The sequence below is a fragment of the Ylistrum balloti genome, unplaced genomic scaffold (assembly GCF_031769215.1).
Source record: "Ylistrum balloti isolate Yb309-2 unplaced genomic scaffold, AGI_CSIRO_Ybal_v1 Utg370236, whole genome shotgun sequence".
In the NCBI taxonomy this organism is placed as follows: Eukaryota; Metazoa; Mollusca; class Bivalvia; order Pectinida; family Pectinidae; genus Ylistrum; species Ylistrum balloti.
In genome coordinates this window covers 382,121-407,529 of record NW_026782193.1, presented here as the reverse complement: position 1 = coordinate 407,529, position 25,409 = coordinate 382,121, and the positions used below count along the sequence as shown (strand labels likewise).

The 25,409-nt window shown below is 36.2% G+C and overlaps 2 protein-coding genes across 2 annotated transcripts; both read right to left on the bottom strand.

The window, feature by feature from the left end:
• Window positions 1–116: 116 nt before the first annotated feature.
• LOC132552101 (organic cation transporter protein-like) lies at window positions 117–8,625 on the bottom strand. The gene is made up of 7 exons (XM_060216245.1): window positions 8,432–8,625; window positions 7,837–8,154; window positions 6,833–6,967; window positions 4,496–4,581; window positions 3,594–3,711; window positions 2,569–2,641; window positions 117–296 (listed from the first exon to the last, which is right to left on the bottom strand). The coding sequence occupies exons 1-7, from the start codon at window positions 8,623–8,625 to the stop codon at window positions 117–119; spliced, it is 1,104 nt and encodes a 367-aa protein (XP_060072228.1).
• Window positions 8,626–8,988: 363 nt separating this feature from the next.
• Window positions 8,989–14,167, bottom strand: LOC132552104 (solute carrier family 22 member 6-like). The gene is made up of 4 exons (XM_060216248.1): window positions 14,023–14,167; window positions 13,507–13,635; window positions 12,860–13,071; window positions 8,989–9,237 (listed from the first exon to the last, which is right to left on the bottom strand). Exons 1-4 carry the CDS (start codon window positions 14,165–14,167, stop codon window positions 8,989–8,991), a joined length of 735 nt encoding a protein of 244 aa, XP_060072231.1.
• Between the last annotated feature and the right edge of the window lie 11,242 nt (window positions 14,168–25,409).

The window sequence follows — 25,409 nt, the reverse complement described above, 5'->3', positions numbered from 1 at the left end:
GCAGTTATTGTAGTGGTTATATTAGACTGACTTTCCTACAAATCTATCACATATCCGATCTGGTTATACCATAAAGTGGGCTATAGATAGAACACAGCAGTTGATGTCTGACACTGCTAGCGATTTCTTCTTTTTCTGAATCTGGTTCTGGTGTGGGCTTTATACCAATCCTCTAAATCCTCCACTAGGGTAGGGAGCTCGTGCCCTCTCGTCTCCGGAAGCAGAGGAAGGATTAAGGTAACGATCAAACACAGACAACCAAATATTGCACCAGGAGCCCATCTTACCTGCTCAGTCTGCAAACAAAACAATATGGCTGCGATTTATAGATACCACACGCATTGTAGTTTCTATCAGATAAAAAATCAGTTGATTGTTTTCGTGTCATTTATGATAACGTATCCTATTGGAATGTAAATAATGATTAATTATGAAATACAAAAAGGGTTTCGGATAATAATGATTGCCTATCTTTAAATCTGGTGGTTGTGACGTTGTACAAATCAAGTTTCAAATCAAAAGTAAGTGTATAATGACAGCTTCAGTGTGACCATTATGACACTTCATTTTGTGGGCATTGCTGTTGGTGATTGTCCAAACTTATAGTTACGGTTCAGCAAAACCAACCATTTGGTATTGAAAATAATAAAGATTATTTATTGTGGAAATTTCTTTCAATATGTTAACAACCATACCATTTTCATAATCTGCCATACTTTCTCCACATCTTTACTAAGACACAAGGTAAAACACACCAAGGACGAAACAGCTGTGTGATACAGAATCACTAAGGAGTCCTAGAAGGACGAAACAGCTGTGTGATACAGCATCACTAAGGAGTCCTAGAAGGACGAAACACCTGTATGATGCAGCATCACTAAGGAGTCCAAGAAGGACGAAACAGCTGTATGATGCAGCATCACTAAGGATACCTAGAATGACGAAACAGTTGTATAATGCAGCATCAACAAGGAGTCCTAGAAGGACGAAACACCTGTATGATGCAGCAACACTAAGGAGTCCTAGAAGGACGAAACAGCTGTATGCTGTATGATGCAGCATTACTAAGGAGTTTTAGAAGGATGAAACAGCTGTATGATGCAGCATCACTAAGGAGTCCTAGAGGGACGAAACAGCTGTATGATGCAGCATCATTAAGGAGTCCTAGAAGGACGAAACAGCTGTGATACAGCATCATTAAATAGACATAGAAGGACGAAACAGCTGTATGATACAGCACCACTAAGGATTCCTAGAAGGATGAAACAGCTGTGTGATACAGCATCACTAAATAGACATAGAAGGACGAAAGAGCTGTGTGATACAGCACCACTAAGGAGTCCTAGAAGGACGAAAGAGCTGTGTGGTACAGCAATGTTAAATAGACATAGAAGGACGAAAGAGCTGTGTGATACAGCATCACTAAGGAGTCCTAGAAGGACGAAAGAGCTGTGTGGTACAGCAATATTAAACAGACATAGAAGGACGAAAGAGCTGTGTGATACAGCACCACTAAGGAGTCCTAGAAGGACGAAAGAGCTGTGTGGTACAGCAATGTTAAATAGACATAGAAGGACGAAAGAGCTGTGTGATACAGCATCACTAAGGAGTCCTAGAAGGACGAAACAGTTGTATAATGCAGCATCAACAAGGAGTCCTAGAAGGACGAAACACCTGTATGATGCAGCAACACTAAGGAGTCCTAGAAGGACGAAACAGCTGTATGCTGTATGATGCAGCATTACTAAGGAGTTTTAGAAGGATGAAACAGCTGTATGATACAGCATCATTAAATAGACATAGAAGGACGAAAGAGCTGTGTTATACAGCACCACTAAGGAGTCTTAGAAGGACGAAACAGCTGTGTGATACAGCATCATAAAATAGACATAGAAGGACGAAACAGCTGTGTGATACAGCATCACTAAGGAGTCCTAGAAGGACGAAACAGCTGTGTGATACAGCATCACTAAATAGACATAGAAGGACGAAAGAGCTGTGTGATACAGCACCACTAAGGAGTCCTAGAAGGACGAAAGAGCTGTGTGGTACAGCAATGTTAAATAGACATAGAAGGACGAAAGAGCTGTGTGATACAGCATCACTAAGGAGTCCTAGAAGGACGAAAGAGCTGTGTGGTACAGCAATATTAAACAGACATAGAAGGACGAAAGAGCTGTATGATACAGCACCACTAAGGAGTCCTAGAAGGACGAAAGAGCTGTGTGGTACAGCAATATTAAATAGACATAGAAGGACGAAAGAGCTGTGTGATACAGCACCACTAAGGAGTCCTAGAAGGACGAAAGAGCTGTGTGATACAGCATCATAAAATAGACATAGAAGGACGAAACAGCTGTATGATGCCGTCTCTAACTCTATATTTGTATTAAAATATGCTATTCACTTGCGTGTCTTTTGTACAATTATAAATAAAACAGCAGCATGCATGATAGATGACAAACATGTACTAAGATCTTTAATTTATATCGACCATAAATTCCCTAACAATGTATTTTAATGCTTGTATTGTATGATTACTGTGTATAAAATACGATATGGATTTACCAGGGGACCTGCAAACGGCGCCAGCATACCGCCTATTCGTCCTGCCGCGGAGGGCAACCCCATACCAACCGTCCTGTAGACAAAAACTGATGTTTCTAATTGGCATTGATCAGACCAAAACATTTATGATTTGTTTTTTTTTATTTTTACATTTTACAGTTATGGTCCAGATTTCTGGAAAAGATATTCACCAAAACCGAAAAGCATTTAAAAACCAGAACAAAACGAACAACACGCCATATAATATTGATTCCTGACTGTTTTATATTGATTCATGGCTGTATTTCATATATTCCTGACTGTATTTTATGATTCCTAGCTGTTATATATATTGATTTCTGACTGTTATATATTGATTTCTGGCTGTTATATATTGATTTCTGACAGTTATATATTGATTTCTGACTGTTAGATATTGATTTCTGACTGTTATATATTGATTTCTGACAGTTATATATTGATTTCTGACTGTTAGATATTGATTTCTGACTGTTAGATATTGATTTCTGACTGTTATATATTGATTTCTGACTGTTAGATATTGATTTCTGACTGTTATACATTGATTTCTGACAGTTATATATTGATTTCTGACTGTTATACATTGATTTCTGACTATTATATATTGATTTCTGACTGTTATATATTGATTTCTGACTGTTATATATTGATTTCTCTCTGTATTATATTGTTTTTTGCTGACCTTTTCAAAGGATTCCATTTATTTGAAGAAAGCAATGAAGGTGGTCCTCTATAACAATTGTTATTACCTAAAACGATCGTCAATTACTCATCATTTTATGGACTCCTCCTTCGTGGATTGAATCCACACGGCCATCAATTATGTTAGAGTACAGTATGTTATCTAATCTATCAAACTGTTTTATTGGTAAAAAAGTATCTACAAGGCATGTGGTACTGATGGAAATATAAAGAGACATATAGTGTAAAGCTTGAATAACGGAAAATTTACATGTTCTAACGCCTTCAAAATCATGAATAGGTTCAAATGTAGAATGTTTTACCTGAGGTTGGTCGGGAATATCTCAGGTGTATAGAGAAACAAACAACTGAACGATCCTGTAATTCCAAGTTTGCCAAGGAAAAAGAACACCATGATAGGTATATTAGCCCCTGGTGAATCTGGAAAAAAAATTCCCAGAACAGAACAGATGAGCTGTCTATATATTCATTTATCAAGTTTTATACATGTATATAAGTTGATTAATTAATCTAACATCAATAGATTTCTCAAAAGTATTATTACAGGTAACAGACTGGCTATAATGACATGAAACAGATTTACTGTAATTGCAGGTAACAGACTGGATGTAATTACATGTAACAGACTGGATGTAATTACATGTAACATATTGAATGTAATTACAGGTAACAGACTGGATGTAATTACATGTAACAGACTGGATGTAATAACAGGTAACAGACTGGATGTAATAGCAGCTAACAGGCTGGATGTAATTACATGTAACAGACTGGATGTAATTACATGTAACAGACTGGATGTAATAACAGGTAACAGACTGGCTATAATTACAGGTAACAGACTGGATGTAATTACAGGTAACAGACTGGCTATAATTACAGGTAACAGACTGGATGTAATAACAGGTAACAGACTTACTGTAATTACAGGTAACAGACTGGATGTAATTACATGTAACAGACTGAATGTAATTACAGGTAACAGACTGGATGTAATTACAGGTAACAGACTGGCTATAATTACAGGTAGCAGACGAGATGTAATTACAGGTAACAGACTGGATGTAATTACAGGTAACATACGGGAAGTATTTACATTGTTTTATACAAATACACAATATTTTTATCATGATACTAAATGGTTAAATGAACATCTATCAAAATAATCTTATTTCCATAAAATTGTTTATAGATCTGTTCGTACCTGAGAAATAGTTCGCTACTGTCCCTGCTAGCAATGAAATAGCGGCTATGGCGTGGAATATGATACAAAATCGTTTTCGTCCAATTCTGCAAAAAGATTATAACAATAAGTAAAATACAAGATGGCACAATAGGGGAAAATCACGTGACTTAGCTGATGTATATTAACCGGAATAAAGGGAGGTTGAGGGATCCGAGTGAGACGGGATTTAAAACTTTACATGAATGAGTAAGTTCAGAATAAAAGAAAAATATTAAGTTACCAAGTTTGATAGTCAACCACCTTACAAACATTTACTTTAATGTTTTACAGTCTGACAGTGACAGTACTATCAAATCAGGGTAATAGTCTGACAGTGACAGTACTATCAAATAAGGGTTACAGTCTGACAATGACAGTACTATCAAATCAGGGTTACAGTCTGACAGTGACAGTACTATCAAATCAGGGTTACAGTCTGATAGTGACAGAACTATCAAATCAGGGTAACAGTCTGACAGTGACAGTACTATCAAATCAGGGTTACAGTCTGACAGTGACTACCATCAAATCAGGGTTACAGTCTGACAGTGACAGTACTATCAAACCAGGGTAACAGTCTGACAGTGACAGAACTATCAAATCAGGGTAACAGTCTGACAGTGACAGTACTATCAAATCATGGTAACAGTCTGACAATGACGGTACTATCAAATCAGGGTTTCAGACTGACAATGACAGTACTATCAAATCAGGGTAACAGTCTGACAGTGACAGTACTATCAAATCAGGGTAACAGTCTGACAGTGACAGTACTATCAAATCAGGGTAACAGTCTGACAATGACAGTACTATCAAATCAGGGTAACAGTCTGACAGTGATGGTATTATCAAATCAAATATGATGATGATTTATTTTTTTTATTTTTTGTTTTGTATTTACATTATAACACAAAAAAATCAATTCCCAGTATCAACCATGTAACGATTTACATATATATACATAAATACTCTTACATAGTTATATACAATAAACACATTGAATATATCAAATTATCTTACATCATACTTCATTTACATACTTACATATCACAGAATCTATTATGTAGAGAAATGAAAGTAAAAAAAGGGTAGAGCAATATTAGACATTGCTAACCTAGAGGAAAGGGGAGATGAGAAGAGGATTGGAGATGTGAGATGTGGGGTGGTTTTGCTGGCTGCTTTACTTGAGGAATGTTAAGGACAATTAGGTGAAAATATTTAGATATCATGTTAAATAGGTTTTCCCGTTTACTCCATGTATTTCTAAATTTTTCTTTCAAAAAGTCTTTTTTTACTATTTGTTAAATACTTCTGTATAGTAATCTTTCACGTTGTTGACTAAAACATTGATTTTTTAAAGACTTATTAAGACATGTAGATATATTGTTTAATGATAAAAACGGTTATATCATCAGCAGTAAAATGACGACATCTATTATTTATAAACCTGAATAGGAAGGATTGTTTGTTGATTGAAAACGGTATATAAAGAGCATGTAGGGGTGTTTCTAAACATTGTAGAAGATTTTGTACTTCCTGGTATTCCCACATTAAGTAATTTATAGTTTCCCTTTCTGAATTACAAAAGGAACACAGTGGACTAGCAACTGCATCTTCTTTAGATAGTTTAGATTTTGTGGTAAGAATGTGGTGTGATATTCAGAAGCCATTAAAGTTTACTATTTCTTGTGAATTTATAAGGAATTGTATCAATTTTATTTCATTCTCTTTCACCAAACAAGAACTATTCCTACCATTTTAACCAGCAGCTATGATATTATTTTGATTAAGAATGTTGTGGAAAAATTTGAATCCACAAGCATTTTGCAGAAAGGTCTATATATTTGGAGTTAAGAAAGGGCGAATAACTGGTTTCAAATATATTGATAAAGGATCTGGCAGATATTTGCGACTAGCAGATATTAATCTATGAACTTGAAGACAATTTGTGTGAAGTCGGTTTTTTTTCTGAAAGCTCTTCGAATATATATAAGGAAACGTTATCTGTAATCTTGATCAGAATGAGTGTGTTTTCCTGATTTATACCATGATTGATAGAAGACTGATTTACCTGCAATAGTAATATTTTATTATACAAGATATTTTGGGTTAACAGTGATCTTTCCTCAGGTTCCCTAATGTCTTGAATTCTTGAATTATTCAATTCGTACCAAGATTTAAACACATCATTCCAAGAGTTGTTAGCACATAAATTACTACATTTTAATACGTATTCATCAATACATCCATATTGATTTTTTCTTTAAGAATTAATGTTCAGGAAATGTATATCTTGTGATGAATGTTTGACCATACCGATTCATCAACGTGTATTCGAAAAACACTACAGGATATTCCGCGATTGTCAGCAGAAAGAAACTCAGGAAGCGATCCACAGGCAAAGATGCTGAGGAAAGGATTAATCCGTAATACGTCAAGCTATCGACTGTCCTGTGGGAAACGAAAGGAATTCAAAACACATCCACTTCAATTGTTTCACATTTTAAAGATATTATGGTACATGTTTTTTTTTTTTATACAAAAATGGTTATTTATTTGAAGTTTGAGTTGGATGTATTTTCCGTATTAAAAAAAATTGTCCCCCAGTAATGGGATTATCTCCCCTTGCGATGCCTTTGTACTGAAATTAAAAAAAAGAATTATGGATAAAAAGACTTTTCTGTAAGATTTCTGTTATTGTTTGTAATTTTCTTGTGTCTCTAATTTGATTTGATCAAATGATTTGCACAAAAAACTGACGTAATTTTGAAAATTAAACAAAAGTGTTTTTTTAAGAGGTAGGTTGACTTTTTTTCATATATATTTAATTAACGTGATACTAACCGATCAAATTTAATGTTAAAAACGACCCATTGTTATCAAGTCAAATGGTTCATTGTTACAGCTATGGATCACAGATTTGAAATGTTGTACTTTGAATTAAAACGTGGAAAGATATTCTATCTCCGTAAGAGTGATCCCCCCTTGTTGCCGTATTCATAAATACCGTCATGATGTGAAATTTCGACAGGTAGCTCCGCGTTAAAAATAAATAATGATACTATACACTAAATTTGAAAGTAATGACATAATAAACATTTTGGAAGACTTAGTCAATCGTGATGACCTTATTGCCGAAAGAGACACATTGGAATCAGTCAGGATGTTGGTCAATACCTCTCGTCAACTTTAGTACAAGTCTACAATGGCATTACACTCGGTTTCGTTATTGAAAAAAAGTTATATTACATTAGAGTTCCGTATCTGTATCAGGCATAAACAAAACGTCTGGTGAATTTACACGAAACACATAAACCTACCATACAATAATCATAATGGTAGTTATGCTTGCTATCCGGCGCTTCCTGAACAGTGTTAAAATGGTGTAGTTTGGTGACTTGCTGTCGGTAGTTTTGGCGTCATTCTCTCTCGATGACAAGGCTTTCATGCTAATGTCGTTGTCGATATCGTCGTCGTCAGTGTCATTAACCTTTAACTCCCTGGCTATAACCTGATCAACTATACGTAAGATAGGTGCTTCATCTACCTTGTTCATCCTTGCAGCCTTTTGTAAAATTGCCTTTGCTTCGTTAATTCTGCCATTAGCAAGAAGCCATCGGACTGATTCGTGATAAATCCTATAAAAAGGACCATTTCATTAAGTTAAACTCATTTTCAGATTTTAAAAGTACGATAAGATATTTTCGTCGAGGAAACAACAGATACTATCCATTTTGCAACAAATGATTTTATTATCAATGTACAATTCATCGCTCTCTTTTTTGTGTGGCTATTTCAAAGTCAATTATCAACGTTTTTAAGTATAACATTTTCAACTCTTATGAAACATTTGTATCAAACCACAGGCCTTTTGTAGAAATAAAGGGTGTCATTTGTGTGTATGATAGTACTCACCAGTATCCGAAGATACTGTATGCGGATGTGAGCGTGAGAATCAAGTACAGATACCGCCAGGAGAGGTCCTGCAGGAAATAGGCTACAGGCGCCACGATCACCATGGAGGTTGTCCACGCACACAACGAGCAAACTTCCACCAAGTACCTTACTTCTGCCGGGCACATTTCCAGAAACATTGCAGGCATGACCATCGCCAAACCCTATTAAAACACCCCAACGGAACTTTTATATGTATGGGTAGCTTGGGAACAACAAAATTGGGAGAAAAAGTTCTACATAGATAAAATAACAATCAGTATTCACATCTCACAAAACATCAATATTTCAAAAGAATTTAAAGTGAAGTTTCTGATAGGTTGATTACAAATACTAATTAGTTTCTGTCACCATGGTTGCCATGTTTTAAGCCATATACTTTAAACAAGGATGTTTAAGCTTCTTTGTTCTATAATTGATTCATATTTTTTCCATTAAAGATTTAGGGCGAGACAGGAAGTGGAAATCAACAATCGGTAACACCAGGATTATAATACGTATTTATAAGAATTAAAAGTTTAATAAATACAACTCACTTGTTGGAAAATTCCTATGAGAAATCTCATTATCGCAAACCCAGTGAAAGTTGGAAGGAAACAGCCTCCGAGTCCTGCGACCAGTAAGCCGATATTGGACAGGACAAGGATTTTCTTCCTTCCGAACTTGTCGGCACACTGAGGGAGGACGCACGCACCTATCATCTGCCCAACTATCAGTAAGGTCTGGGAGAGTTCAGCTCTCTCCGCCCCGTCACACACCAAGTCATACTGCCAAGTATAGCAGTCAGGTTTAAATTTATTTTTCATTAATTTTTTAATAAAGTGAAAGATTGTTGTCGAGAGTCGAATAAAATCGCAAAAAATATCATGGAATAATATAAAGCTTATTTATCACGGGAATAAAGTCTGGAATAACATAGTCTGTGAATGTCTGGAATAACATAGTCTGTGAATGTCTGGAATAACAGTCTGTGAATGTCTGGAATAACATAGTCTGTGAATGTCTGGAATAACATAGTCTGTGAATGTCTGGAATAACATAGTCTGTGAATGTATTGAATAAAATAGTCTGTGAATGTCTGGAATAGCATAGTGAGTGAATGTCTGGAATAGCATAGTCTGTGAATGTCTGGAATGACATAGTCTCTGAATGTCTGGAATAGCATAGTCTGTGAATGTCTGGAATAACATAGTGAGTGAATGTCTGGAATAACATAGTGAGTGAATGTCTGGAATAGCATAGTCTGTGAATGTCTGGAATAACATAGTGAGTGAATGTGTGGAATAACATAGTCTGTGAATGTCTGGAATAGCATAGTGAGTGAATGTCTGGAATAACATAGTCTGTGAATGTCTGGAATAACATAGTGAGTGAATGTCTTGAATAACATAGTCTGTGAATGTCTGGAATAACATAGTGAGTGAATGTCTGGAATAACATAGTATGTGAATGTCTAGAATAACATAGTCTGTGAATGTCTGGAATAACATAGTCTGTTAATGTCTGGAATAACACAGTCTGTGAATGTCTGGAATAGCATAGTCTGTGAATGTCTGGAATAACATAGTGAGTGAATGTCTGGAATAACATAGTCTGTGAATGTCTGGAATAACATAGTCTGTGAATGTCTGGAATAACATAGTGAGTGAATGTCTTGAATAACATAGTATGTGAATGTCTAGAATAACATAGTCTGTGAATGTCTGGAATAACATAGTCTGTGAATGTCTGGAATAACATAGTCTGTGAATGTCTGGAATAACATAGTCTGTGAATGTCTGGAATAACATAGTGAGTGAACGTCTGGAATAACATAGTCTGTGAATGTCTGGAATAACATAGTGAGTGAATGTCTGGAATAACATAGTATGTGAATGTTTGGAATAACATAGTCTGTGAATGTCTGGAATAACATAGTCTGTGAATGTCTGGAATAGCATAGTCTGTGAATGTCTGGAATAACAGTCTGTGAATGTCTGGAATAGCATAGTCTGTGAATGTCTGGAATAACATAGTCTGTGAATGTCTGGAATAACATAGTCTGTGAATGTCTGGAATAACATAGCCTGTGAAAGTCTGGAATAACACAGTCTGTGAATGTCTGGAATAGCATAGTCTGTGAATGTCTGGAATAACACAGTCTGTGAATGTCTGGAATAGCATAGTCTGTGAATGTCTGGAATAACATAGTCTGTGAATGTCTGGAATAACAGTCTGTGAATGTCTGGAATAACAAAATGAGTGAATGTCTGGAATAGCATAGTCTGTGAATGTCTGGAATAGCATAGTCTGTGAATGTCTGGAATAGCATAGTCTGTGAATGTCTGGAATAACATAGTCTGTGAAAGTCTGGAATAACATAGTCTGTGAATGTCTGGAATAACATAGTCTGTGAATGTCTGGAATAGCATAGTCTGTGAATGTCTGGAATAGCATAGTGAGTGAATGTCTGGAATAACATAGTCTGTGAATGTCTGGAATAGCATAGTCTGTGAATGTCTGGAATAACATAGTCTGTGAATGTCTGGAATAACATAGTCTGTGAATGTCTGGAATAACAGTCTGTGAATGTCTGGAATAGCATAGTCTGTGAATGTCTGGAATAACATAGCCTGTGAAAGTCTGGAATAACATAGTCTGTGAATGTCTGGAATAACATAGTCTGTGAATGTCTGGAATAGCATAGTCTGTGAATGTCTGGAATAACAGTCTGTGAATGTCTGGAATATCAAAATGAGTGAATGTCTGGAATAGCATAGTCTGTGAATGTCTGGAATAACAGTCTGTGAATGTCTGGAATAACATAGTCTGTGAATGTCTGGAATAACATAATCTGTGAATGTCTGGAATAACATAGTCTGTGAATGTCTGGAATAACATAGTGAGTGAATGTCTGGAATAACATAGTCTGTGAATGTCTGGAATAACATAGTCTGTGAATGTCTGGAATAACATAGTCTGTGAATGTCTGGAATAACATAGTCTGTGAATGTCTGGAATAGCATAGTCTGTGAATGTCTGGAATAACAGTCTGTGAATGTCTGGAATAGCATAGTCTGTGAATGTCTGGAATAACATAGTCTGTGAATGTCTGGAATAACATAGTCTGTGAATGTCTGGAATAACAGTCTGGGAATGTCTGGAATAGCATAGTCTGTGAATGTCTGGAATAACATAGCCTGTGAAAGTCTGGAATAACATAGTCTGTGAATGTCTGGAATAACATAGTCTGTGAATGTCTGGAATAGCATAGTCTGTGAATGTCTGGAATAACAGTCTGTGAATGTCTGGAATATCAAAATGAGTGAATGTCTGGAATAGCATAGTCTGTGAATGTCTGGAATAACAGTCTGTGAATGTCTGGAATAACATAGTCTGTGAATGTCTGGAATAACATAATCTGTGAATGTCTGGAATAACATAGTCTGTGAATGTCTGGAATAACATAGTCTGTGAATGTCTGGAATAACATAATCTGTGAATGTCTGGAATAACATAGTCTGTGAATGTCTGGAATAACATAGTCTGTGAATGTCTGGAATAACATAGTCTGTGAATGTCTGGAATAGCATAGTCTGTGAATGTCTGGAATAACAGTCTGGGAATGTCTGGAATAGCATAGTCTGTGAATGTCTGGAATAACATAGTCTGTGAATGTCTGGAATAACATAGTCTGTGAATGTCTGGAATAACAGTCTGGGAATGTCTGGAATAGCATAGTCTGTGAATGTCTGGAATAGCATAGTCTGTGAATGTCTGGAATAACATAGCCTGTGAAAGTCTGGAATAACATAGTCTGTGAATGTCTGGAATAACATAGTCTGTGAATGTCTGGAATAGCATAGTCTGTGAATGTCTGGAATAACAGTCTGTGAATGTCTGGAATAACAAAATGAGTGAATGTCTGGAATAGTATAGTCTGTGAATGTCTGGAATAACATAGTCTATGAATGTATTGAATAGCATAGTGAGTGAATGTCTGGAATAACATAGCCTGTGAAAGTCTGGAATAACATAGTGAGTGAATGTCTGGAATAACAGTCTGTGAATGTCTGGAATAACATAGTCTGTGAATGTCTGGAATAACATAGTCTGTGAATGTCTGGAATAATATAGTCTGTGAATGTCTGGAATAACAGTCTGTGAATGTCTGGAATAACATAGTCTATGAATGTATTGAATAGCATAGTGAGTGAATGTCTGGAATAACATAGCCTGTGAAAGTCTGGAATAACATAGTCTGTTGATGTCTGGAATAGCATAGTCTGTGAATGTCTGGAATAACAAAATGAGTGAATGTCTGGAATAGCATAGTCTGTGAATGTCTGGAATAGCATAGTCTGTGAATGTCTGGAATAGCATAGTCTGTTGATGTCTGGAATAGCATACCTCTGTCACGAATGTCCGGTCCTTCTCTAACCCGTATGTGTATCCGGCCGGACACGGTGAGAGTGTGAGAAGCGTCGTGTTTGTGCCATTTTTTACCAAATCGATCTGACACTCATGGTAAGACAATTGTACAGACGTGTTACTGTACCTGTCGGTATACAAAGCAGCCTGTTCGGGGGAGACATTGGCACAGTGGAAAGGTGGACGAAATCCTATGAAAATAATAATAAAATGCTAATAGATATATTTGGCACAAATTCTAATTAATTTTACAATAGATAGATTTGATAAATTTCTTTGTGGTATTATTGTTGTTTTTACTTTCAAATGTAGGTCAAAGGTCACGTCACGGTCACGTGGTGAAAACTTATCACTATGAACACCTCTTACGGTGCAATAGGGTGATGACGTACTGCACACAGCAAACTTATTTGTAAAGGTCGTCATGCTATTATGTCTTTTTATCTGCTCTAGTTTCATCGATTTTGAATTTGAAGGTTCTGTTGATATGTCAGAATTTTCTTTATTGTTTTAATGTGAACTTGCACAAATTTATCCACAGAAATTTACTCATACAACAAATGTTGCCATTATTCACAAACATTTACATATACATCAAATGTTGCTGGTAATTTGAAAACTTTTACCAATAAATACAACAACCACGAGTTGTATCGCTTCCGGTAGTAGTGTCAGTAGTAGCAGGGCAGCCTGAGTCCTCTGGTACTTTCCAAAGATACCAAGTCCTCGCCAAACGTCATCGAGGTCAACATGTCCTACAAACAGAAATGGTAAAACATGGGTGTGAAATTGTTTACAACATAACGTTAACTTCAAATGAAGTGTGGAGAGAGAGAGAGAGAGAGAGAGAGAGAGAGAGAGAGAGAGAGAGAGAGAGAGAGAGAGAGAGAGAGAGAGAGAGAGAGAGAGAGAGAGAGAGAGAGAGAGAGAGAGAGAGAGAGAGAGAGAGAGAGAGAGAGAGAGAGAGAGAGAGAGAGAGAGAGAGAGAGAGAGAGAGAGAGAGAGAGAGAGAGAGAGTGTGTGTGTGTGCAACGGGGGGGGGGGGGGATGGGGAGCGGTGGAGGGGAGGGGGGGGGGCTTCGTTCAGAGTCATAGTCTTGGGCCGGGGAAAACACAAATTTCTAGTGACAATACAAGAATACCTTCGTTTGTAGTCATAGTCTTGGGCCGGGGAAAACACAGATTTCTAGTGACAATACAAGAATACCTTCGTTTGTAGTCATCGTCTTGGGCCGGGGAAAACACAAATTCTAGTGACAATACAAGAATACCTTCGTTTGTAGTCATCGTCTTGGGCCAGGGAAAACACAAATTCTAGTGACGATGTATGTTTATGACACGGAATGTATTTCGTGTCTAGATACGTGTCTATGAATCCTATTGTCACTGAAACACGTTTTATCGCAATAAATCAAAAATTAAATGTGAATTAGAATATTTTATGAAACAACAGGCCGATTGGTTTTGATTCTTGCCATGAGGTGTGTCCAACTGTAGCCAGAAAGCGTGTATAGCAGTCTGGAACCAGGGACAGTCATCCTGTAGACGATGGCAATTTTTCCGGTAGACCCAATTGTATAGTACCCGAGGGACTTTATACACATGTACTTCAGTAGATATTTTACTCGTCAATTAAGATAGTTAATAAATTAATGACAATCTTCAAGAGTTAAGGTGACAGACACTTCTGTGCATGACACTTTTTAGATCATTCGACTGGTGGCACGGTTCAGAATATACAGATGTACTTGACATTTTTTTTATTATTCATTATTGAAAATACAACAGTCCACTGAATTTTGCTGCTGGTGACCGCCTCAGCTGCTTTTTGATATCTACTTTGACTCCTATAGATTTTCCTCAATCATCTCAATTATGTAGCTAAAACCTGCTATATTATGTATAATGTAGTTTAATCACCTTAGGACAAAACAGCTATATAATGTATGATGTAGTTTTTCACCTTAAGACGAAACAGCTATATAATGTATGATGTAGTTTTATCACCCTAGGACGAAACAGCTATATAATGTATAATGCAGTTTTATCATCCTAGGACGAAACACCTATATGATATAGTATATCAATGGCAAATCCTAGGACGAAACAGCTATATGATGTAGTTTATCAATGACGATTCCTAGGACGAAACAGATATATAATGTAGTTTATCAATGACGATTCCTAGGACGAAACAGATATATAATGTAGTTTATCAATGACGATTCCTAGGACGAAACAGCTATATGATGTAGTTTATCAATGGCGATTCCTAGGACGAAACAGCTATATGATGTAGTTTATCAATGGCGATTCCTAGGAGGAAACAGCTATATGATGTAGTTTATCAATGGCGATTCCTAGGACGAAACAGCTATATAATGTATAATGCAGTTTTATCATCCTAGGACGAAACACCTATATGATATAGTATATCAATGGCAAATCCTAGGACGAAACAGCTATATGATGTAGTTTATCAATGGCGATTCCTAGGACGAAACAGATATATTATGTAGTTCATCAATGGCGAATCCTAGGACGAAACAGCTATATGATGTAGTTTATCAATGACGATTCCTAGGACGAAACAGCTATATAATGTAGTTTATCAATGGCGAATCCTCGGACGAAACAGCTATATGATGTAGATTATGTCATTATTTAAATTTATATCTAATTCTAAATTTGTTTTGAAAAGTACCAGTGATTTGCGTGTCTTTGGTACAATCGTCTGATAATTAATACGTTTTCTAACGAGAGGCCTAGTAAGTTAAACAATCTGAAATTTTTATAATTACTTCCGGTATGGACTAGCACGGACATTGTACCTCGGCTCGTAAAAAAGTAAGTCAATCTACACTATTCCCCCATCACAATTTCCCAACGCTGTAAACTGTTGAACATCGTTTTGTTCAATCGGACTATTGGAGAAGTCAAACAGTATTCTTTTATTTCAAAAAGTGTGTTTTTGGTACAATTTTCCAAATCTATAGAGAGTGTTGACGGACTGTTCAGCCAAGCATAAATATCACACTCTGGGAGCCGGTACGTAGTAATCATGAGTCAATCTAGACAAGTGTCGGTGTAAAGACTTTTCCGACATCAGTAAATGCTTTGATAAACTGGATTCGAAAATTTCTGGTGAAATAGCATCATTGAAGGAAAATGTATGTTCAATTACAACTGTGGTTGAGAAGATTGAAAAACTGTTGATACACATGAAGCTTCATTAGAATATGTGATGGGGGAAATGAAAATCTTACATGAGGAAACTATCCCAAATTTAGAAGCCAGGCTTGAAAGTGAAAAAAATGAGAGAATTGCTTTAGAATTATGGGGCAGAAAGTGGAATTTGGTTGTGCGTGGTATTCCTGGCAATGTTAAGGAACCTTCTCGTGACACCCAGTTAGCAGTTCGTGGCTTTCTCAAGAATACTCTCGGGGTGCCTGCTCATATCGCAGACACCATGCTGTTTCAGGCAATTCATAGGCTCCCTAATGGTCCCCAGGAAAAGAGGAACATTATAGTTCGTTTTGTAAGTCTTCAGGACCGTGATCAAGTACTGAACCTCGGTTTTAAAATTAAACCTGGATCTGGCTTTGCTGTAGTCCCAGACTTACCCCCTTCCCTAGCACAACTCCGCTATGAGCTACTTGGTAAGAGGAGGAGCCTTCCTGAAGGTCAGCGGAGGAAGACCAAATTAGTGTATTTGAAGGCACATCCCTTCCTCAAATTAACCGAAAGGGACTGACATTTAGTGGCGTCAAGGTTTGATAAGTAATAAGTTCATGTAAATAATGTGTTTGCTGATCAAGAAATCAGATTTGTTTAACTGTTGTTAAGATGTTTCATTTTCCTTTCTGTCGTTGTCTATTATCGATCGATCATTCTTGTCCATGCTAGTGTAAATGTCAAAAAGCCTTATTGTTTAATTTGTAAAATAGCGCTGTAGCAAAGTGCTGGCTATATCATTCACAGAAGTATCATGCATAAAAAGTAAATGAATATGAAATCTTAAAGCATTTCCCATACTCGCTAAGTAAACTCAGATCTGCCGTGAGGTACAATTGATGTGAATTGTACATGCCATTATACTTATTTTGTTAATTTGAACAATATATATGCAATCCAATTAACTTACAGAACATTGCAAATGCAAGCTTTGCTATATAATGTACAAATATGATCAATATACCGCTAGCCTAAAAATATATGATAATGTATCTGTGATATCGAACTCATTTTGTAAGTTTTTATTACCTAATTCCAAAATCTGCTGGGAAGTTACCTTATTTACGCTGAACTCGTCATCTGATATCGCTTGTTTTGAATATAATTTATTCATTTGGTAGGGGCGTTTCTCAAACATATTTATGGTTATACTTTCAAACACTCGATGTCAAACTACAGAAGTATACCGTCCCATAGAGTGTCGCTATCCAGCGGGATGTTTTGTATATCTTGTACACCTTTACAGGTGAGGTCACAGTAGTGGTGCCAGTGCACGTGTCATTTTTGCCCGTGCATCAGCTGTGACCTTGGCTTACTCACCCTGTAATATAATTTACTTTCATGTGGAATAATACATTATCTGTTTATACTGGTCATTAAAAATATTAAATATTTAATCATAACTAGATATACGTTTACTAATTCTCCCTGGTAGACAGAGATAACCTCTGTTTTGTGACTTATACCTAAAAAGTACTATTTATATGTCTATGCTTGTACGGTTGCAAACATGAGCTTCTCACATTCTATTGTTACTGTTTTTAAATATATATAATTTATATATGTGTATGGTTATGCTATTCATATAGCGCATGAATATAAGTGCAAAGAAGATTTTACACAAAATACTTAATGAAATCAGTAACATCATGTAGCTATTGCCATCTTCTACCCATGTATAATCTTATGTGTTGTTGTCTTTGTGAGACTTATTTGTTCTTACCATTTTGAAAGTAATAGATCAAAATGTGACTTAAACAACCCCTGCTATATACTGTACATTATATCATGAGCTGAAAATATACTTCAACTGTAAATAGTGATACTATGTTTTTTTCATAGATATATGGTCGACGACGGTCAAGTAGTAAATACGATAACGATAAAAAAAAAAGATAAAAGTTTTGATTTTATTTGTTTTTTGCATTTTGTTTTCTTTTTTTTTTTCGCAGAGTTCTTTTCTACGGTTTCAATTACCTCGAGTGAACATTTGTAGAAGTGAATCAATGTGCATGTCAGTCCATAATTGTGTTCATTATCTCATTTTCTGCATTTAGTATCTAAAAATAGAGCTTGTGCTATCGGTCTCTTAGATGTCTATATAAACTTCTCACTTGTTAGTTTGCTTTCAATATCACTGGGACGGATTCTTATGTCGATATATCTATTGACTTGAAAAAATCTATGATGTCTTATGCCAAACATACATCATTGAATGATAAAGCAATGCTCATTGTCTTTATATGTATATATGCCGTTTTGTTACACTTGTTTAAAATGTATTTATTGGCACAACATGCCGGTTTTCATAATAATAACAGTTACACATGTAATCATTGCTTACGATATTTTAATCCATTTCTTTTCCAATTGTACTTTATCATGAATTCCCTTGTCCATTCACATCACTCTCCTTACCATTATCCATCACATTCCATGTATATCCTTTTTGACAATGGCTAAATTAGTGATTCATCCTGGTATGGAGGGAGTTGTGAATGGTAAACTATTTTGTATTGGTGTCTCTGATGGTTCAATGAGCTCGCCTTCCACCATTTTGCACTTTCATTTACTACCTCTCTACATATTACTAGCCTGTGGCGATATTCATCCGAACCCTGGACCCTATCCACAAGACAATATCAATCTTCATAATTTATCTATCTGTCATATCAATATATGTTCTTTAAGAAACAAGACCCACATTCTTGATGCTGAATTTTCTGAATACGATATCCTATGTGTAACTGAAACTCATCTTAATAATTCCATTTCTGCAAGCAACATATCTCTTGAAAACTTTGGCAATATTTTCAGAAAGGATAGGACTGATAATAATGGTGGCGGAATACTTATATATACCAAAAATAACGTTAGCATAAAGCGTAGAAATGATTTAGAATCAGATGATCTTGAACTAATATGGACTGAAGTAACAACTAACAATAAACCTATTCTTCTTGGTTGTATATACAGACCCCCTAATTCTCTCGTAGGTTTTTGGGATAGACTAGACAATAATCTTGACAGTATTGTGGATCTACAGAAAGAAGTTGTCCTGGTAGGTGATATTAATGTTAACATGTTAAATCTTAATCCAAACTCTCATTTTCACCGCCTTTTATCAAAATATGGTCTTAAAAATACTATTTTTGAACCTACCAGGATAACTTCTCAGTCTTCAACATCACTTGATATCATACTAACTAATAACGTAAATTTTGTAACTAATAGCAAAGTTCATCCTCCTTCTTGTAGTGACCACTGTCCTGTCAGTGCTGACCTCAACTTCAAGACTCTAAAGAAACGTGCCTATAAGAAGACATTGCTTTATTTTAATAATACTGACTATGACGGGGCTAATGCCTATCTTAATTCGGTCGACTGGGACTCTGAACTACATGGAAATATTGAAGATATGAATTTTGTTCTTTCTGATAAAATCTTGACTGCTTTAGATAAATTTGTTCCTCACAAAATTGTAACTATTAGGCCTAACGATAAAATTTGGATGACTAATGACATAAGACTAAAAATAAGACAAAGAAATCGTCAGCATTCTAAAGCCAAAACTGCAAATACCCCAGCCTCGTGGACAAAGTTTAGAAGTATTCGGAATGAAGTAATTGCATTAATACGCGAGGCAAAAGAAAACTATCTTTCAAAATTACAATCATCTTTAATAGACAAATCCATACCCCCGGGAAAATGGTGGCGTGTTGCAAAATCTGTAATGAACTTTAAAAACAAATGTGAAACTGACTCCCCTTTGGTTATCAATGGTATACTAAAAATGCACCCCACCGATAAAGCAGAATCTTTTAATAATTATTTTGTATCAATATCAGAAACTGAAAAGACTGCTGACGATTTACCTACCGACTTTAACCGACCTGAGCATAGCTTCTCGACCTTTGACATAACAGAACAAGACATAATTGACCAACTTCACACACTCAATACTAACAAACCTCAAGGTCCTGACTCCATTCCTCCCACATTTATTAAAGGTGTATCTCAAGCTTTAATTAGACCTTAATTTCTTATCTTTAACAAGTCCATCTCCACTGGTACCCTTCCTTCTGTATGGAAAAATGCTCATGTAACACCCGTGTACAAGTGCAAGGGCTCAAAAAGTAATCCATCCAATTATAGACCAATCTCTGTTACTCCTATTTTTAGTAAACTTCTTGAAAAAATTGTTTTTAAATATATGTTTAATTATCTTTCAAAATATAAAATTATTTCTAAGAATCAATCAGGATTTCTCCCTAAAGATTCAACTGTCTATCAATTATTAACAATATACGATGCTATTGTAAAGCATTTGGATAAAGGTAAAGAAGCCAGAATGATATTTTGCGATATAAGCAAAGCTTTTGACAGGGTTTGGCATGATGGCTTATTATTCAAATTAAAACAATATGGGTTTTGTGGTAATATATTGAACTGGTTCTCTTCGTACTTAATGGATAGGAGACAGAGAGTGGTCTTAAATGGATTCAAATCTAACTGGAAATCGTTAAAGGCGGGGGTACCTCAGGGGTCAGTTTTAGGGCCATATTTGTTTTTGTTATATATAAATGATATAGGAGATAATTTATCATCTAATGTTAAGCTTTTTGCTGATGACACATCCTTATATACACTGATAGAGGGTAACAGACAGGAGGCTGCTGACATACTCAATGAAGATCTACGCAAAATTTCCACTTGGGCTAAAAAATGGGGTATATTATTCAATCCGGATAAAACAGTTTCTCTTCTTTTTTCAAGAAGGGCTGACTCTGAGACGTTGCATCCTGATCTTATTTTTAACAATGAAGTAATCAATAATGTCACTAATCATAAACATCTTGGTCTTGTATTCAATGGCAATGCCAACTGGTCATCTCATATAGACTTTATCTATGAAAAGGCTTGTTCAAGACTTAATATTCTTAGAATGTTAAAATTTAAGATTGATAGAAAATCCCTTGAGAAAATTTACATCTCATTTATTCGTCCAATCCTCGAATATGCCGATATCGTATGGGCCAACTGTTCCCAGAGAGAGTGTGACGTCATAGAGTCAGTCCAACTTGAAGCATTGCGAATTATATCTGGACTAAGGCGAGGCACTAGCCATGACACTCTATATAAAGAGACTGGCTTTGTTAAACTTAGGATGAGAAGACACTTACATCAAAATATTGTATTTTTTAAAATTTTTAACAGCATATGTCCATCTCATGTATCTGACTTGCTACTTCCCTTTTTTAACAATGTTGTCAATTACAACTTTAGACATAACAGGTTATTTGATTGTCCTTTACCAAGAACGAATCTATATAGTTCTAGCTTTTTTCCAAGACTTATGTCAGAATGGAATGAGCCAGCCTGTCTGTTACCCACAATGACATCACTTGCAGCATTCAAAAGGGAATGTTTAAACTCATCAGATACGGATGCCTATCCATTATGTTCTAATGTTTTTAAATATCAAGGTGATAGGAAATTTAACATAATATTATGTCAGTTAAGAAATTTTGCAAGTAATCTGAACTCTGATTTATTCAATTCATACCTTAGTGATAGCCCTGCTTGTACATGTGGTGCTCCATTAGAAGATCGTGAACATTTTTTCTTGCACTGTCCTCTATTTTCTAATCAAAGACTAACTTTACTCAACTCTTTGTCAGCAATAAACGATTCCATTCCACTCAATATTCAAACGTTAATTTATGGTTTTCAGCCTCAAGTTAAAAACATGAATATTTATATTATGGAGGCGGTTCAGAAATACATCAGAGACACCAAAAGATTTTTCTGAACTCTAAATTAGCTTAGTATTACATTAATTCTGATCATTAGAATGTTTCTTGTCTATTGAAGTTCACTCAATAGTACAAATAATCTTCTATCTAAGTTATGTAATAATACAAGAAGATTATGTTCAAGCTATATTCATATGTAATGTGCATGTAATTACTGTTATATTTTTTAAGGAGAGGGCTAATATAGGCTTTGCCTGTTGCCCAATTCCTTTTGTACATACGATCCGTACAATAAAATATTCTGAAATGAAAAACTTAAAAATATCACTTTATACTTGGTTTGGAAGAATAAAACGCTTTAATTGTGGCCCAGGATCAAAGCCTTGTTATTGAAAATGATATCAGATCATTAAGTGCTTTAAAATTCAGCAGCATGACTGCATTGGACACGGGCTAGATTTCCCGAATAGAGAGAGAGAGAGAGAGAGAGAGAGAGAGAGAGAGAGAGAGAGAGAGAGAGAGAGGGGGGAGGGTTTCCTTGTCACGTCTAGCTCGGTTACCTATTTACAATAAAAAAAATTAGATATATCTTATAAAATCTAAAGATCACTATTGCAGTGATCCAGTCCAGAATGACATTGTCTGTCTTTAAATATTCTCTGTCGGTGTGTCTATTTATATGAAAGCAGTGTTGATTGAGTGATCCAGTCCAGAGTGACATTGTCTGTCTTTAAAGATTTTCTGTCAAGCCCTCACCACACAGAAACGTTGTTACAAGCCCCTGTGAAAATGACGTAAACAAATGACGTCACTCGCGTGTGTTTAATCTGTAATGCATTTATTATTTGGAACATCTCGCTATGCTGTACATGGAAAGATGAATGAACTGCGTGAAATATTTGAATGTTTTTCGTTTTATGATCACTATTCTGTTGGTTACAAAAACATATGATCATCATAGGGAGATAGAGGCCATCTTTACAATATGTCGTCGATCTGAAGTAAGAGTGCGATTTTTTCTCTCTGTCAATCAAAGTCACGTGGTGATAGATACATGGACTAAGACCACAATTAAATACTTCCGGGTTCAGTACCCACGAATGAAGTCCCTAAAAAATGTATGTATATTTGGGAAAAAATAATATGCCTCTTTAAATTGGATGTTTGCCTATAAATTTGATGTAGATGTGTTATAGAGATGATAATCTAACTGTCAGTGTGTAAATCATTCATATTGAACATGTATTTTGTGCTGCAGGATCCGGTGTAAAAAGTCCTGTTTTCACCTTTACCCCTGACCCGGATGTATATAATTGACGTTGGTGACACACATGGAGGTATATCTCCAGAAAATGCCCAACATGGTGGGTTGAAACTTTTACATTTTGCTTCTCAGATGTTGATCTTGGCCAGGTGAAATGGAAATTTGCAGATGAAACTTTGGGACTTAGTTCTGAATTTTAACGTTACAATGAAACATATAGTGAAATTAATTGTGGTCTTAGTCCACATGTACCATAACCGGAAGATAGCGACGTCTATCGGGACATCACAAAAGCTTTCTGAAAACTGTAAATGTTTTATTATCATTAATTTTAACCTAAGTTTTACGGCTTTATAACTTGCACTGTTAACTTTAAGTAAACTGAGTAGAGAGCTCCATGAGATCCAAAGCTTCCAAAAGCCATGTCTGCATTGTTATGGGAGTTATTTCCCCTTGAATTTTGGTTAACAGTGGCGAAGGGGTTCACTTCGTCTTCAAGTTGTAGACAAATTTTTACTTTGTACCACATCTCATCATCTAAATATTTATAGACAAAAACTATTGACTAGTATTCTGACTACAAATTTTCTACCGTATTCAGCATAAATAACTGTTTTCATGTATTTTTTTCAAAAATTCAATAAAGTATCCCTTAAAAATCGCATTTATATCTTGACTATTTCCTCCAATTCCTTAAATAGCTCTCTTTTTAAAGTGAGTTTCTTCCTTAAAAAATATTTGTTGATGAAGATCGATGGAGGATGGGGCGGGGCAGGTTGGAGGCGGTATTGGTTATAAGCATTACGATAGTTCCGGTATATGTTTACATTTCTGCTTTCCTGGCTTCGGATGTAAACCAGCAGAAGAATTTGAAGTTCTCGAGAAACGTAACACGTCAAAGTTAGAAACGTTGGATCAGTTAATGTTTATCGAAGTGTTGACGGTCGAACAAGGTCATGATGTCATAACCTCGAGCTCTGCACTCCATACTAAAGCGGTCACAGCCACAGCCTACGGAAACAAATTGTGCCCCTCTCTTGGTTACCTTGTTTTGGCTTTTAAAATGCGGCTTAATGTCGGAAACAGGTCACCAAGACCTTCTGAAATCTTACAATTTCACTTACGGTATATGGGCGACGTCTTGTGTTTAAATAGCAAGAAATGTATTGACCACGTCCGTTGCATATACCCACCTGTAAATCAAAGACACGCCGGACCCCTCTACGTCAGCCGCTTATCTTGTCCTTTTCTTACAACGAAACTAACGTGGACAGCTTTCCATTTAATAATTTAAATTCCACTATTGTGAATTTTTTTAATTTCTAAACTGCAACATCTCAGTAACCCCAACAAAAACTGTTTACATGTCAAACTTGATTCGGTATGTTAAGACTTGTTTCCAACATAAAAAAATCGTGCAAAATATCGGCAACTGACAAACAATATCGCAGAGTAATTGTCCCAAAGTCAACTAACTTCCAAAGACCTATACTGTCCCAAGGTCACATTAGCTTCCAAAGATCTGTTCTGTCCCAAGGTCACACTAACTTCCATAGATCTGTGTTGTCCCATGGTCAAACTAACCTCCAAAGATCTGTACTGTCCCAAGGTCACACTAGCTTCCAAAGATCTGTACTGTCCCAAGCTCACACTAGCTTCCAAAGATCTGTACTGTCCCAAGGTCACACTAGCTTCCAAAGATCTGTACAGTCCCAAGGTCACACTAACTTCCAAAGATCTGTACTGTCCCAAAGTCAAACTAGCTTCCAAAGATCTGTACTGTCCCAAGCTCACACTAGCTTCCAAAGATCTGTACTGTCCCAAGGTCACACTAGCTTCCAAAGATTTGTACTGTCCCAAGCTCACACTAGCTTCCAAAGATCTGTACTGTCCCAAGGTCACACTAGCTTCCAAAGATCTGTTCTGTCCCAAGGTCACACTAGCTTCCAAAGATCTGTACTGTCCCAAGGTCACACTAGCTTCCAAAGATCTGTACTGTCCCAAGCTCACACTAGCTTCCAAAGATCTGTGCTGTCCCAAAGTCAAACTAGCTTCCAAAGATCTGTACTGTCCCAAGCTCACACTAGCTTCCAAAGATCTGTACTGTCCCAAGCTCACACTAGCTTCCAAAGATCTGTGCTGTCCCAAAGTCAAACTAGCTTCCAAAGATCTGTACTGTCCCAAGCTCACACTAGCTTCCAAAGATCTGTACTGTCCCAAAGTCAAACTAGCTTCCAAAGATCTGTACTGTCCCAAGGTCACACTAGCTTCCAAA

Coding starts and splice junctions, on each gene's coding strand:
- LOC132552101 (XM_060216245.1), bottom strand. CDS start 8,625: ATGGTCATGCCTGCAATGTTTCTGGAAATGTGCCCGGCAGAAGTAAGG. Junction 6,968..7,836: donor ACCATTATGATTATTGTATG/GTAGGTTTATGT, acceptor CGTTTCCCACAG/GACAGTCGATAGCTTGACGT. Junction 3,712..4,495: donor AGTAGCGAACTATTTCTCAG/GTACGAACAGAT, acceptor TTTTTTTTCCAG/ATTCACCAGGGGCTAATATA.
- LOC132552104 (XM_060216248.1), bottom strand. CDS start 14,167: ATGACTACAAACGAAGGTATTCTTGTATTGTCACTAGAATTTGTGTTT. Junction 13,072..13,506: donor CGTGGTTGTTGTATTTATTG/GTAAAAGTTTTC, acceptor TTATTTTCATAG/GATTTCGTCCACCTTTCCAC. Junction 9,238..12,859: donor ACCGGACATTCGTGACAGAG/GTATGCTATTCC, acceptor TATACTTGGCAG/TATGACTTGGTGTGTGACGG.